The sequence below is a fragment of the Uloborus diversus genome, chromosome 3 (genome assembly GCF_026930045.1).
Source record: "Uloborus diversus isolate 005 chromosome 3, Udiv.v.3.1, whole genome shotgun sequence".
Classification (NCBI taxonomy): Eukaryota; Metazoa; Arthropoda; class Arachnida; order Araneae; family Uloboridae; genus Uloborus; species Uloborus diversus.
Window position 1 is genome coordinate 67,425,147 of NC_072733.1, and position 17,362 is coordinate 67,442,508.

General features: G+C 33.4%; 1 protein-coding gene across 1 annotated transcript in view; it reads left to right on the forward strand.

The window, feature by feature from the left end:
• The window catches only part of LOC129218208 (LIM domain-containing protein jub-like), a 167,186-nt gene that overhangs the window by 131,847 nt on the left and 17,977 nt on the right, over positions 1 to 17,362 (forward strand). Inside the window, exons 2-4 of the mRNA XM_054852424.1 lie at positions 3,018 to 3,119; positions 13,879 to 13,946; positions 17,279 to 17,341. Coding sequence (XP_054708399.1) covers positions 3,018 to 3,119; positions 13,879 to 13,946; positions 17,279 to 17,341 — 233 coding nt within the window. The remainder of the gene's footprint in view (positions 1 to 3,017; positions 3,120 to 13,878; positions 13,947 to 17,278; positions 17,342 to 17,362) is intronic.

The following is a 17,362-nucleotide window of genomic DNA, read 5'->3' on the forward strand; positions in this document are numbered from 1 at the left end:
AAAAAAAAAAAAAAAATCTATGTATGACTTTTTTGGTCAAAGCTTTTTTCTTACAACATTCTCTGTGGTCGGATTTTAAGAAGGAAAGAGGTCAATTTTTTTTCACAACTGGGTCACATTCTATTAAAAATGAACTTTGTGAACAATTATGTCAAATAATTCATTTTAGTTTAATGACGAAAATATTCATTGTCGGGAGAGTTGTCTAATACGGGGATGCTGATATGTTTTGGTCTACCGTATACAAAATGTATAGGAAAATGAAAATTCAAACTGTTTTCTTTTTAGACTAAATCGAAGACAATCAAAAAACTGGTTTTCATGAAAAATAATCAAAACTTTGTGCTAACATATGATTGAAATGAGGGGGGGGGGAACGTAAATGAAACTCAAATTATCGAGAAAATACAGCATATAGCTATCTCAAGGCTACACTATATCCCCCTCATCAGTTTTGGGCATTAATCAATTATTTTTTTAATTGCCTTGTTAATTGATTTAAGAAGTAATTGCAATTAAACTATTATTGTACTTTGCAATTTAATTGGATTAATGTACGTTAATCGCTTTCACGATTAAAATAATTTCAATTAATTTTTTCAATCGTTTTATGAAACAATGAAAACTAACAATTAACTTAATGCATCAATAGGTACAGTGCAGAATACAGAGCTCAAAGTATTATCCGATTTCGTATTTTCGTTCAGTGCTGATTGCTCGCTCGCCGCTTGAAATATTCTCGTCTTGGCAAGTTTTTTCCACACGCAAGAGAAAGAAGTTTTTTGTTTTTTTTATTATTATTATTATTTTTTAATCGTGTAATTAAGATGCAGTTCTGTAATTTCCCTCAGATGTTCTTGGACTTTTAATAGTACGGGAAAAAAATATATTTTTGAATTTTTAATTGAAATATACCTTTTTTTTGAGGAATTTTGCTGGAGCCATAAGATTTTTTGAGAAAAGATTATTGAAGGCAGCCTCTCCTTTTGTTCCTTTGGTTGAAAAAAAAAATCATATTTGAAAAAAAAAAAATTTAATAATATTTAGAGGGTGCTACCACTGCTGCAAAATCTGTCAACTCTCTCTCTCTTTATTTTTTTTTTAAATTCATTTATTTAGTCTGGATAATAAGTAGCAATCAGTGAAAAGTTTGTATTGTCACATGGAAGTAACAAAGAGAAAAATTACAATATTGCTGAATGTAAAAGACCGAAAGTGTAAACCTGTGATATGAATGGCATTACCGAACTTTCGGATGCTTTTTTGACATTATTACATAAAATGACTACCATGAAATGCTTATTATTTTCTTGAATATATAAGAAATAGGTATTTGTGTTATGTTAAACGCAAGAAACCTAATTTCATGTTGATTAAAAATATGACAAGATATATTGGGGAGTTGATTTTTACACCATTTATTTCACAATGAATGTAATTTTAATCACTGGTAGCACCCCCTAAATTATGTTCAAATTCTATGAAACTTTTATGCGTGTATTTTTTCATCAAAAGGAAGCAATTAAAGGGGTGCCCCATAAGAAATTCAAAACTTTTTTAAAAAGTGCATTATAAGACACCCCCTAGTGGGCACCCCTGCTCTTGAAGGAGTGGGCACCCCTGAAGAATTCACACCGAATTGAAAAGGAATGAAGGAGCTGAACTCCCGTGAGCTCCCATGCAAATAGAGCCTCGATTGTGTCATTGTCACTTTAAAATAATTCAGTTTTGTGATTCCCCTTTTGTTCCTTGCGTCATCGAATACAAATTTCTTTTTGATGCGTATGTAAAAATTAAAGTCGATCAAAATAATGTCTGTCTTCCTGTTTTGTTGAAATTAAATTTTATTTTTTACTCATCTAATAGAGGGTTCTTTTTTCTGCAGACTACATTTACGCTCCTTACTTAGATTAAATATCCGTGTTACGTAACTGAATTCATACCCCGTTCATTAACGTCGCGCTGTTAATATCTCGATAGTTCGATTGGAATTTATTTGTTTATGCCGTGGTATAATTTGCCGTGCTCGAACCATGTGAGTGAAAAGAATTATTTTTATGTCGTTATTATAACACGTCTTCGTTTGCGATACTTCTTCCTTCACCGTTGCTCGTCGTCGCTAAAAATAGTATAGCACTACTGCAAAGTCGGAGGAAGTTTGGGGTAATTCCTTGATGTCTCTCGGAGGTTTACCGATGAGTAAATGCATGTAATTTGTGTGCATGTGTGACGATCAACATTAATATTGTTATGTTTTTACTTTTTGTCCAACACATGTAAGAATATATGCGTTTAGGGCTCGTTTTCCTAAATTTAGTAACAACCTTGAGAACCGCGTGTGGTTCGGTTAGAATTAGCAGTGACTGTAATCGGAAATATACTAATGACAATGAGAACGGAAAGTAAGTTTTGGGTGAACTTCTGTGTGCTTATATATTGAAAATTGTTTCTCTCTCTCTTTTTTTCTTTTTGGTGTTACCTAAGTGCATTCCTATGACGAAATCTTGGGAAATTAGTATGTTTATGTTTGTGAATGTACTGTTAGTATTAGCGTCGTGTGTAATCAGAAATAATACTAATGACGATGAGAGCGGAAAGTTAACTTTTGTGTGAATTTTATGTACTTCAAAAACTTGGATTTCCTTTCTTTTTTTTTAGTGAGCTAAACATATTCTTATGATGATATCTTTGGAAATTAGTTTTTGTGTGTGTAAATACTAATATTTTCTTGTTCTGTTCGGAAATCATGCATTGAAACGTAGTTTCGAAAATTGTGCTTCGGAGAGGAGAAGGGTTTAGATTAAAAGGAATAAATTATATACAATTAATTTTATTATTAAAATATAAGAATGATAGTAAAAGTAGTTGAAAGTTGCATGACTTAAAAAAAAACAATAAATTTCAATATGGAATAATATTACATTTATTCCTTTGCAGCTTTTACAGTTATTTTGTGTACAATTTAATTTTAACTACAGAAATGAAATAATGTGTCTTAAAAATTAACTTTATTGCAGGTGTATGCCATACTTGTGGGGAAAAGGTGTCTGGTGCTGGTCAAGCTTGTCAAGCAATGGGAAATCTTTATCACACAAATTGTTTCATTTGCTGTTCCTGTGGTAAGATGGTTTATTTAAGTTTCCTAATTTGATTTTGTCATGAGAAAGGTTTCACTTTTCATATCAACATCAGTCAGTTTTATAATACATTTTATACACGTGAGCTAGTAACGTTTCTCCTGTTGGTTTGATTACTGTGTAATTGAGTATATTAGGTAATCATTTGTAAACTTTTTGAAATGAGTCTATTAAATGTTATATTGTAAATTTTCAATGACCTTTTTCCTATGCAGTCTATAGCTAAATATTATTATTATTTCTCTTTCCATGTTCTTCAGTTCATATAGTTTTTCAACTTTGTGAAATAGAATTTGGTTATTTCTGTTAATGGTTCATAACTTTTACAATTTCTGTCGTTTTACTAAATGAAAATGTCCCCTGAAACCCTTCCTGTGTGTTGGCAGTGGCATAGCTAGGGTGGAGCGGAGGGGGCGGTCCGCCCCATGTGGCACTCTTTTAGGGGCGCAAGTTGACCATTTTGATGTGGGAAAAATAAACGTATTTTTTCAATAAGGATATTATGTTTTGAATCGATATCTGCAGGAAAAACGAAAATCTCTTCAAAATGTAAAACTTTCGTATCACTTGTAGAATAAAATAACTTTGAAACCAAACAAGAGGTTTTCTTGATAGCATATCATTACAATTCCTTGTGTTTCTCTGAGAGCAGTGGCAGTGAAAAGTCAGGGGACAAATGTTTTTTTATACCGTAGAGGTTAACTCCAAGAGAAAGAGAACAATTAAGTTTTTCCAATTTACGTTGTGCAAAAAAGTAAACACTTGATTCTAGGAGAGTTTCTTGAAACCTCCTCATGAAACAAAAACTTCCATTTTTTAACTTCAGGAAAATGGTGATGAGAGTAAAAGAAATGGAGGAAGGTAAAATGGTACACGAGACAATTTATTGGCATATGACAGGAGCTGCTTTCTACGTTTCAGAGTTTGCTTTGACTCCTCATACATTGCAAGAGTTCTCTACTTCAAAAGATATGGAGAAGGATTTCTGTTTACTCATTCTTGAGAGTATAAAATTTATCCAACAACTATGAATTATATTTTAGTCAATTCCTTTTGGAAGACAAACAAATTTCAATTTTCAACATTTGGTTAGGTCCCTAAACGTGGTCAAACACCTCTCTGGTGTTTAACATTGAGAAAGAGAGCTACAAAATGTGTTTTTAGGCAGGCGAGCTGTCAAATCGTTCACCCCTTTCCCTAATATTACCGTAGATATAAATACATTTTTAGACTACAATGTTGAAAAATTTCCATTAAAAGCCCCAAACCCAGCCTTTTCTTTGAACGTCAGAAAACACAGAACAACAGTACATATTTAAGATATATATATAAGATATATATATATATATATATATATATATATATATAATATTAATTGGGAACACTTCAACTCCAACGATTAAAAATGAGTTTTTAAAACTTCAATTTTGAAAATTTTCTGAGGGAGGGGCCACGGAACCCCAAACTCATTTTTCTAACGTCCCCAAAGAAGACCTAAAACTTTCTCCTGGCGTTCTTTCACATTTCCATGGGAGAGCCCAGTAACATCTGCCCCCTCTTCGTTCTAACATGATCAAACAGCCTTAAGTACGATGTCAATGACTTAACATCCATCTCCAAGAGAGAACAATCTGACTTCACAACATTTTTGTCTCAAAGATAGACTTTAATGGCGATTTTAAGAGTTTGGTGTCGAAAAAGTTAATAAGAATGCACCCGAACCTCCGTCATTCCACCAAATAATCAAAGATGACCTTAAAATTTATTTCAACTTTAAAAATATTTCAATAAAAAACCTTAGCGACCCTCTTTCCGCCTTACCCAACAACTGTGTTAGAATACACATACAATTGGGTTTCCAAAGCTAGCCTAAAAATTGCATGTTTCAGAGTTCAAAGTTTTTGAATTGAGTATCAGAACATTCTCGATTTCCTCAATGTCTGCAAAATAGCTTATATATATATATATATATATATATATATATATATATATATATATATATATATATATATATATATATATATATATATATATATATATTTATACATATATATATATATATATATATATATATATATATATATATATATATATATTATTTATACATATATATATATACATATATATATTTATACATATATATATATACATATATATATTTATACATATATATATATATACATATATATATATATATATATATATATATATATATATATATATACATATATATATATATATACATATATATATATATATATATATATATACATATATATATATATACCATTCCATTTGTCAACAAAACATTAAAAACATAAAACCATATTGACAAATGGAATGGTTTTTTTATCAGGTTGAACAATGGATTTGATTTTGTTTACGTGGATTTCAAGGTAAGACAATTTTGTTATAGGCAGGTACTGTCCCGTGGAAGGCTAATTATCGGAACTTGTTTTCCTAATTAGTCAAGACGAAACCCCCTGCTTTTAGTTTTAGGTTTGAGCTCTAGTTTATTGTTTTTAGCTTAGCAAGTGGTGCGTTTGCCCATTGTTACTCTATATTACATGTTCTGGAGCTTAAACATTCTCTTCTAGTTTATAGTTAAAATTTTGGTCTTTTGACCATAATTAATGAATCCTCCACGGCTGATGAGCTCTGTATTCACTCTTTATATATTCCTACTTAATAGCTGTTTGCATTTTTCCTTTTTATCATCATTTGATATTTATAATTTGTTTAATATTTTTAATTCTGTTTGCTTAATTTTATATTTACTTGGCTTTTTAGTTTTGCTGCGTTGCGCATCTATGGGCTCTTGGTGTGGTCTTTTCAATATTTTTCACTTTTATTATTATTATTATCTTGTATGTAATTAATTTTGTGCTGCTTTGCACCTTCTAATTTGCATACCAGGTGTTTGCTTTGTTTCTATGCTGTTCTTTTAATTTTCGGGTTTCGTCGATTCCACGTTGTACTTGTCTTGTTGCTATAAATTGTCTTACCGCACCTTCTTTCTTTATTATGGGCTTATGTACAAATAATCGTTGTAAAATTTGATCTTTGGCTGACACTGAAGCTAGTGTTCATTTTGAGGGTAACTTTTGAAAGCAACATCATCTTGTTTATCTTATTAAATGTCTTTCCTGAAATCTATGTTATATTGGACAAACTAGGAATTCACTAAATATTCATATCAACAATCACAGACATGATATACTTTTGTTCAAAAACAAAGAACACAAAGAACTTCAGCATTTTCAATTTCACAGTTTTGATAATATTTCTATTTCAATTCTAGGTTTTGAAAACTCTCTGGAGAAGAGACTTTCACTAGAATCTCATTTTATTCTGCAAATCCAATCTATTTTCCCTTATGGGTTAAATTCCTCCCTTGATAATAAATTATTTACAGCATACCATAACTCATCTAAAAATCTTAGTATTTATTCATTGTTTAGATTTGGAAGTAATACAAGTACTTCTCGTTTTAATAGAGGATCAGGAAAATCCCCTCCTCATTTCTGCATTTTTTCGCCCTAGGAAATTCTTGATAAGCTTGAAAATTCTTTTTGTCATTCTTATGACACTGAATATGTTAGGAAATTTCTTTTTGGTCTAAAACATAAATTTCTAAAAAAACTAAAAAATTTCCTTCCAAACTACCTTTTTAAAAATTCACACTTTGAATTTCTTTGTTATGATCTTCTGATCTACAAAGTTGGTTCTACTCAGCAACAACAAACTTACTACTGCACCTTTAGTTTTTTGCAAAAATCCTTCAACTATTTAAACTTTTCAAAACTACACAGTAAACTTTTGAATTTTTTTCCCATTAAGGATCTACAAATTGTCTTCAGCTGCAAATTCAATCCTCCTTTCTCGAAAAAAATTCTAAACTATCAAGAAGTTGCAAAAAAATTTTATAAATATTTGAATTTTGATTGTAATTGTAGTGTATATGCTTTGGTTGTGGGTTCATGTTAGGGTGCTCAACAAACAATATCATTATGGATACATCACTATTGATTCTTACTAGGCAAAAACACACATTCTATTTACAAATCCATCCACGTTCTGCTGCACTCCTCTAGTTTCGTTCACCCCGAGTCCCCGTTCTAGTCTCGAACGCAGTTCTATCAGAGATCGGGAAACTCCGATATCCTTGAAAGCAGACACCACATCCCTCCCCACTTATTTAGAGATCTAATCTCTGGGGAGTCTTGCGGATTCGTGTAGATCTCCTCAGTTCAGGTTGGTGTGAGTCCAAGTCCTGATTCACCGGTGGTGTTGGGATTGTGTTTCTGGACACCACCAACGTTCCAGGTCTAGCAGGTGTAGTCGGCGAAACTTCAGTTTCTTTACTAAAGTCATTGACCACAGACCGCGGTTCTGGATTCACATCCTTCGAAGTAGCTGCTACATACGGTTCATAAATCACTGGAGAAGACTGTACTTCACTCCCTACTACTCTCATTTGGTCAATATGGCGGCGTATCAATGTTCCTTGCACATCGATAGTGTAATGCAGCACACCGTCCTTGTTTATCACTGTGCCAATTTTCCATCGGCGATTTGCCGATCGGTAATCACGAATAGCGACTCTGTCCCCTATCTCAAAACTTCTGTCCTTGAAATGGTATGAATCCTTTCGGATACGATCTTCAACTCTTTGCTTCAGATTGGGACGAACTAGATCAATCCTAGTTCTAATTTTTCTCTTTAGGAAAAGCATGGCTGGACTTTGCAAGGTTGTCAAATTAGGTGCTTTCCTATAATTCATTAGGAATGTGCTAAGTTTTTGATTAATGTTTCCAGGATGACTCTGCATGGCTCTTAGAGCTTGTTTAATAGTATAAACGTACCGCTCAGCTTGCCCGTTACTTGAAGGCTCAAATGGCGCGCACGTCCTGTGCTTAATTCCATTGCTCCTCGCAAATATTTCAAATTCGCTAGATGTGAATTGAGGACCATTGTCACTCACCATAGTGACAGGCAGGCCGTATCTGGAAAAACAGTCTCTAAGGCATTCAATTGTTTTGAAAGAGTTTGCTGACTTCAAGGGAAAGACCTCTAGCCATTTCGAATGTGCGTCTACTATTATAAAGAACATTCGTTCAAAAATAGGGCCAGCAAAATCAACATGAATGCGCTCCCATGGAGCACTCGGATATTCCCAATGATGAACCTTTGCCTTTACTGGGTCTGATTTAAATTTAATACAATCGGGACAGTTTTTTGTGACGTTTTCAATATCGTCATCTATTCCCTTCCAAAAGACATAGGATCTAGCGATGGCCTTCATTTTAACGATTCCTAAATGGCCTTGATGTAACTCATCGAGAATCTTAGATCTGAACTTCTTTGGAATAACTACCCTCTGTCCATTTAGAATACAGTCATCTTGTAAGGTATATTCGGCTTCCCTACCTTTTAGACTTTCACCCAATTTTAATTTCGAAAGAAGAGTACTTAATTCTTCATCTGCACGCGTTTCTTTAGCTATCTCTTTTGCGGTGATTGGTAACATTTCTATTTGAGTGAGTTGAAAGATGTCTACATCATCCTTAATTTTCAAATCTTCGGACTTAAGAGGTAGACGCGAAAGACAGTCGGCATTACCGTGTTTTTTCGTGTTTCTATACTTTATATCGAACTGATATGCCTGTAATATCAGCGCATAATGCAACAGTCGAGTAGCTGTGAGGATAGGAAGTAAACTTTTTGAATTGAATATTGCCACCAAGGGCTTATGGTCTGTCACCAAGGTAAACCGTCTTCCTTTTAGATAAAGATAAAACTTTTTTACTGCCCAAACTATTGAGAGAGCTTCCTTGTCAATCTGGGCATATTTCTGCTCCGTGGCAGTAAGTGTCCTCGATGCGAACGCTATTGGCCTTTCAGTTCCATCGGACAAAACATGGGAGAGCACCGCTCCAAGACCCACAGGAGAGGCATCCGTAGCCAGAGTTAACGGTAAGGTGGAATCATAATGCATTAATATTCTATTTGAACATATTACCTGTTTAATTTTTTCAAAAGCATTTTGGCAATTTTTTGACCAATTCCATTTGACCTCCTTTTTTGTCAAGTTGTTTAAGGGATAAGCCAATGTTGCCAAATTTGGACAAAATTTACCATAAAAATTAACCAAGCCCAAAAAACTCTTAACGTCTTGGACATTTTTTGGAGTTGGGGCGTTCGTAATTGCCAAAATTTTTTTCATCGGTTTTATGCAGTACTTGGGCATCAATTTTGTGGCCAAGGAATTTAATTTCATCTTGAAAAAACTTGCTTTTAGCTAAGTTCAATTTTAAACCGTGTTGTTTGCATTTCTTAAAGAATGTTTCCAATGCTTTTAAATGTGACTGGTCATCCGAACCAGTTACTCTAGCATCGTCCATGAATATTTTTATCCCCTCAATACCAAGAAATAATCCCTCAACATAACGTTGCCAAATGGCAGGGGCAGAATTTAGCCCATACATCAACCGTTTGCAAACGTATAACCCCTTATGGGTATTTAGGGTTAATAAATGTTGGCTCTCCGGATGCACCCTCATCTGCAAATATGCATGGCTGAAATCCAGTTTCGAGAAATGTTTACCCCCATTAAGACATGTAAATATTTCTTCCAGTTTTGGCAAAGGGTGTTGTGGTACTTCCAAATTAGGGTTAAGTGTTACAGAGTAGTCGGCGCAAAGCCTAATGGAACCATCTGTTTTAACAATGGGTACAACTGGTGTTGCCCATTCTGAAGTATCAACCTTTTCAATGATACCCTCCTTCTCAAGCCGATTGATTTCCGATTCAACTCTATTTTTTAACGCGAAAGGTACGGGTCTTGACCTACAAAATATAGGTTGAGTATTAGGTTTTAAATTCAGCTTTACCTCATGATTATTTATTTCACCTAATTTGCCGTCAAAAATTTCCTTATACTCTTCCAGCAATTTTTTTAAACTCAATTCGTTAGAAGTTTTTAACGTTTTAATGGCACTCCAATCAAGATTGATCTTATACAGCCATTCCCGGCCGAAAATTGTATCCAAATTTTCCTTCACAATGTATAAATTCAAATCCGATTTTTGGCTTTGGTATTCCACTTTGACTGTGACGTAACCTAAAGGTACTAGTTTATCACCTCTATATGTTTTAAACACTAAATTTGTGGGCTGAATCTCTTTATTTGAAATTTTTCTAAATTCCTTAATGCACATTACAGAAACTGTTCCTCCCGTGTCAAGTTCCATGTTAACAGTTTTGTTCTCAATTTTAACTTGAACCATTATTGGCGGTCTTTTCGGTTCTACCTCACTTGACACATTATTTTTTGAACTAAATCCATAAATAGGAACTACATTTTGTAACTCAGGATCAACATTTGCATCTACTTTTTTCTGCTGAACCTGCCGATTTTTCTTTGCCGCGAAACACGCCTTTGCAATGTGTCCGATTTTTCTGCAAAAAAGGCATTCACTAGACGAAAATCTACAATTATTTTTTTTGTGATCCGTCCCCAGGCAACGCGCGCAAGTTTCATTTTTGTTTTCATTATTTTTAGCTACAAAGTTTTGTTTCTGCGTTTTAAACCCTTTTTTCCTAGTTTTAAGTACTTTCATCTCTGCGGATGTCCCAATAATCTCATTTGCACCCTTAACAGCTTTTTCCATTGACAAGGCTATTTTTAATGTTTTCTCTAAATCTATATCATCTTCCTGAAATAATCGATCTAAGATGTTACGATCTCGTAAACCGCTAACGAAAACATCTCTTAACATCGTGTTTAACATATTTTCCTTATAATCACACGGAATTGCTAACGAGCGTAATAGAGCAATGTAATTACTTATTGATTCCCCTTCCTGTTGTTTTCTATTAATAACCGACTAGGTATTATTAAAGCTTTTGGATTCAAATGATCCTTAAGAACCTGTTTAAGTTCAGCAAAATTTTTATCCGAAGGATTATCTGGAGAGAGCAAATTTTTTAACAAATTATACAATCTCGCATTCAAGGTAGAAATCAGAACTTTCCCACGTTTTGCCTCTGGAACATTTTGAATGTCCAAAAAAGCTTCAAACCGTTCTATGAACGAATCAAAATTTTCAGTGTTTTCATCGAATTTCTCAAATGACACTGATATTCTATCTTGTTTGTGGTCTGATTTCTCTTGCAATGCAGCCATCAAAGCTTCATTTTGCTTGATGAGTTGTTCTACAAGCTTCTCCATCCTTTAAGAATAAAAATTAAATAAGCTTTACCTTGAGCCGACTTCGGGAAATCCCTTTAATCCACACTTTCGGTTTTGCTTTACCGTAACGCACTTGCACTAAAAGCTGTGAAAAAACTGCTTACACATCCTCGTCGCCAGCTGTAGTGTATATGCTTTGGTTGTGGGTTCATGTTAGGGTGCTCAACAAACAATATCATTATGGATACATCACTATTTATTCTTACTATGTACACTAGGCAAAAACACACATTCTATTTACAAATCCATCCACGCTCTGCTGCACTCCTCTAGTCTCGTTCACCCCGAGTCCCCGTTCTAGTCTCGAACGCAGTTCTATCAGAGATCGGGAAACTCCGATATCCTCGAAAGCAGACACCACAGTAATTGTGCTAATTTCTCTAATTCTTCTTCAACTCTGATCTTGGTCATATTCTGACCGGTGATTTGAATTTTTTAAAAAACAAAAAACTCATTAAACTTTTTAGTTTGGGTACTAAATATCGGCCTAATTTTCGTATTAATTTCCTAAAAGCTTTTAATAAGCTTACATTTGAACTTGAATATTTTTTAAGAAAAAACTCCTATTGTTTTAATGTTCCACTTAATGCATTTCTTGAATATAGACACCACTTTTTAATTGAACTGAAATCACCTTTACGTGATATTGTTAACACAGAATCTTCATACTTCCATCTCTCTGCTGATGAAAATAATGCCATCAATGATTTTAAAAAAGCATTTGTCTTTGCAGTTGTTGATAAAGCCAGTTCTAATTACTCTATTTGCTGCAAAAAATTTTATGCTAATATTTTGAAGAATGAACTAGAAAAAACCACCACTTATGTTTCCTCCAAACTTAATGAATCCTCCATCATCAAAAAATTTGCTGCTGCTTACAAACTTTTTAAATTGCCACGTCCCGATTCTGTTAACTTACCTTACTTATATGCAATTCCAAAATTTCATAAAACACCTGTTGGATTTCGCTTTATTTGCTCTGCCACCAACACCATTGGAAAAAATCTGAGTGTTAAGTTTGAACAGTTTCTCAAAAAAATTCTTGAACAACTTAAACTTTAACAAATGAATTGGTTCTGCATTGTTAATAATAGTGTTGAAGTCATCAATTTACTTAATATGCTTGATATAAATTACTTAGAAACTTTTGATTTTGAAAACCTCTTCACCAATATCCCACTCATTGAACTTTTTTCCTCTGTTTCAGAACTTTTTAATTCAGTCAAGGATTCCCTTGATTTTAATGAATTGTTTTTTCTTGGTCTTTTTAAATTTTGTATTTTCAATAATTTTTTCAAAAATGGTAATTCATGTTTTCTACAAATTAATGGCATTGCAATGGGAGCTAATTTTAGCTCTACATTTGCCAACCTTTTTCTTTTACATTATAAGAGAAAATATTTAATTAACAATCCTTCCTCTACACCTCTTTGTTGCAAATACATTGATGACCTTTTGTGTATAAATTTTCCTAATTTTTCTGAACTTAGCAAAACTATTTATCATAGTTCATTAACGCTCAAAAAGACCAGTTCTAATCAAAATAGCTTTAATTTCTTGGATATCAACATACAAATTGACTCAAATTGTTCCACTACAATCTATGATAAAAGACGTGAATTCAATTTCACAGTTAACAGCTTACAAGATTTTACCTCCTGCCTAAGTAAAAAGGTTTTTATCGGCATTATTGTTTCGCAAGCTATCAGAATTAAAAGAATTTGCAATACCATTTCTGCATTTAAGCAAGAAATTTCAGTACTCAAAAACTTACTTTTTAATAATAACTTCCCTAAAAATCTAGTTGAAAACATTTGCTTAAGTATAGCCTTTGATGAACATTTCGCTTCCTTTGAAACTGTTTAACTGTGTAAATGTATCATACAACCGTGACAAACCATTTTTTATGAATCACCGGGGTGGATGAATTTTACACGTGCGAAACAGGCGACTCGGTATGTCTATGGACTGATTTCTGGATATGGTTTTATGTTTTTAATGTTTTGTTGACAAATGGAATGGTTTTTTTATCAGGTTGAACAATGGATTTGATTTAATTACATGGATTTCAAGGTAAGACAATTTTGTTATAGGCACTTACTGTCCCGTGGAAGGCTAATTATCGGAACTTGTTTTCCTAATTAGTAGAGACGAAACCCCCTGCTTTTAGTTTTAGGTTTGAGCTCTAGTTTATTGTTTTCAGCTTAGCAAGTGTTGCGTTTGCCCATTGTTACTCTATATTACATGTACTGGAGCTTAAACATTCTCTTTTAGTTTATAGTTAAAATTTTGGTCTTTTGACCATAATTAATGAATCCTCCACGGCTGATGAGCTCTGGATTCACTCTTTATCTATTCTTACTTAATAGCTGTTTGCATTTTTCCTTTTTATCATCATTTGTTATTTATAATTTGTTTAATATTTTTAATTCTGTTTTGCTTAATTTTATATATATATATATATATATATATAATTTTTTTTTCCAGGTCGAGCTTTAAGAGGGAAGGCATTTTATAATGTTCATGGTAAAGTTTACTGTGAAGAAGACTATTTGGTGAGGCTTTTTCTTGCACTGCACCTGTATCTTTTTATTCATGCTCACTTGCTGTTGTTTTTACCCGACTGTGCGTGTGCCACACAAAGAAGGATAATGTGTTTATAAGTCTATATATATATGTATGTTTGTTCCTATGTGGTGTTGTAGGGTCTAAAGGCCTTGGACAATTTTGGTAATTCTTACGGAATCGATCTGTCTTAACCTTGGGAGTGTCACTAAACACGTGACAGTAATCAAAATTCCCCATAGCAATAACCAGTTGCCATTTTGTCAGTTTGAGATCGTGTCGCATGTTACCTGCGTGCGACACAGCGTGCAACAAATGCATGTAGCTTTCACTGCCTGAGTTTTTTGTTTACTAGCCTACTAATTGGGGCCTCAGTGGCCAAGTGGTCTAATTGATTGCTTCTCATACTCAAGGTGGTGGGTTCGACTCCCACCCTTGCTCCGGATGTACTTTCCTCTCTTTCTGATGTAAATGCCTTCATGTGTTATTTATATGTAGTCTGTACTATAATAAAAAATATATCATGTGTAAGGGAGGCTAGACACTCAGGTTGTAGTCCTCATCAAAATAAACCTGTGCCATAAGCACCAAGAGAAAGAAAGTCTACTAAGTCGGTTTTCATCTCTAACATGTTGCATTTATTTTTGTCATGATTCAGGTGACTGAGTTTCGCAATGTGCACTTTCTTGACAGGCTTTTTTAATTTTTCAAAAAAGATATGACTGACAATGTTTCCTAGCTCGCGTCATCATGAGTTATACAGTCTGTTTATATAGCTGTGCTGTGGTTGACTTAAGTTTGCACATTTTCGCGGAAGGTCAAGCACATATAGCTTTAAGCCAAGTTAAGTCCATAGAGAGACTAATTATCAGTACTTTAAACCACCGCAAGTTACTTAATAAACCTCGCGATACAAACTCTCTCAATGAAATGACAAGAATGGGAAATGTACCGTCTTATAATCATAATAGCTAAGTCAATGAAAATTAATTAAAAAGTAAAATAAAAAATTATTAAATAAACAAGAAACCCGACTGCGTTAAAATAAAAAAAACTAAAAAGAAAAATGTATAAGCCCTGTACTTTAGAATGTTGTTAAGTACTACTGAATAACTACATCATTGAAATAGTTTTGTAATCTTACACAGAGATAAGACAAATCATAAATTCAAAAGCAGAATAGAAGGATCTACAGTCGGGGCCCATTCAGGTTTTACCGGGTTCTTTGATTTAGAAAGGAATGGGCCCGACTGTTGATCCTTCTATTCTGCTTTTGAATTTATGATTTGTCTTATCTGTGTACGATTATAAAACTATGTCAATGGTGTAGTTATTCAGTAGTACTTAATAACATTGATTCTAAACTACGGGGCTTATATATTTTTCTTTTTAGTTTTTTTGGCTTTTACGCAGTTGGGTTTATTGTTTTTTTTAAATAATTTTTTATTAAATTTATGAATGCTGTAAATTTTTACAAAAAAAAGGTAAATGCTTTTTCAAATAGTTAATTCTGGGGCAGTTATTTTGGCTTTCTGTCTTTGTTATTTAAGGGTTTTTACTTTCTTCCATCTTATTTTCTCCATTTAGTGTTGTTGTTTGGTGCCAGCTAGGCTGGCAATTTAGGGTGCTCTGCTTCACCTTTGCAACTGTACTGTAATTTGGTGTGAAGTCCGACTTCTACAGTTCACACATGCCATAAGGACCTGTTTATAGGGTAGGCAACCATTCACAGCATAACAACACATTCACACAAAGAAGGGACAAGAGAGAGAAAGTATGTCCATGCCCGAGCCGGGATTAGAACCTGAACCTTCCTCTCTCAGTCAGACTTCTCTGACCACTAGACAAGGCAGGCAGCATTTTATTTATTTAAACTTATATTATGGAGGTTGGCTATCACTATTAGATCAAAAGAAGTCATTTAGTGCAACATTTTTTAAATTGTACAATATTTTAAACACATGTGCTAAATTCACAATTTCAGGAATGCAGCACATGCTGCTCATATGGCTAAATGACAACCCTTGTGTTCAAGGGTAGCTTGTTTTTGGGAAAGAGAAGGGCATTTAAAAACTGTATCTAGTTCTGCCAATATCTCAACAAAGAATTGGAAGACTTTGAAACTTTTAAGTTTCTGATGTCCTCTGAGATTCTTTTTCGTTTTTTGGGCAAGGAAGGGTTTGCATTATTACTTTGCATTATTTTACTTACTAACTTGCTTTCCTAAACAAAGTTACTAGGTGCCAGTATGACTAGTTCAGCCTCTTCTGAGTTTGAATATATAGCATCTATCAAAACAGAACTCTTAAAATTCATTTGAAAACCAGACATATTTTCCAGTATATTGGTTAGACCCAAAACTTTTAATTTTTGCAGATTCTTGACCAAGTCTGCTGACTAGTTCTTAGTTAGTGGAGAAAATAACCAAAAAGCTTTAAGAAAAAAAATTAACTATTGAAGAGCTGTACCGCATTTTCTGGGATATAATCTACAAGTAATATGTACTTGTATGAGCACCTTCTTTTAATGCATTTCTTGTTTCTGATTTAGATTTTATTGTTAATGTTTTGTTGGTTTACCCAACAGACCAATTTTTAATTTGTGTTGCAGACCGTTGAAAAAAATTACATCACTGGATTGTGGAATAGTTGGATCTGTCTCAATAAGCAATTTTCTGGCATATTGTTTTTTTGTCTTATTGAAGGGTCGTTAGATGCTTCTGGATCACTAGGTAACTGTAAATCTGGAACATTTTTGCAAGTATGTCCTTTTGAGAATCCTTGATTAGTATGCAACACTAGTATCCAAACAAGTTGACTCTTTTGACCTTTAGTCTTGGTTTGTTGCAAATCACCACACCCCACTAATCAGAAATAATCAAGATGTGATGTCAGTTTTTGTTCTGAATCTTGTGCATGTGGCAAGAAACCTCTCTTGATGTATTATATTGCTGCTTAAAATCATAAATATATTTCTGTCACATCCTGATAGAAAAACATTTATGATTTTAAGCAGCAACACAATACATCAAGAAAGGTTTCCTGCAATAAACCCCTCTTAATATCACTTTAATGGAAAATATCACTTTCCATTTTTTACTATTTGATTGTTAAAATCAGACATTGGGTAGACATCAACACACTTCATTAATATTTGTTTACTGTTTTATAAAACTTTAGTTTCCATGTGGGTTGATAAATAAAAGAGTACCTTAATTTCTATACCTTAATAGAAAAATCTGTTTACACTTTGATAATTTTTTACTCCAGTTTCAATATAATCAACAACTATATTCTGAGATATATTTATATTATAATTGCAGTATTCTGGTTTTCAACAAACTGCTGAAAAATGTGCTGTTTGTGGACATTTAATCATGGAAATGGTATGTTTTATGTTTTAAGTT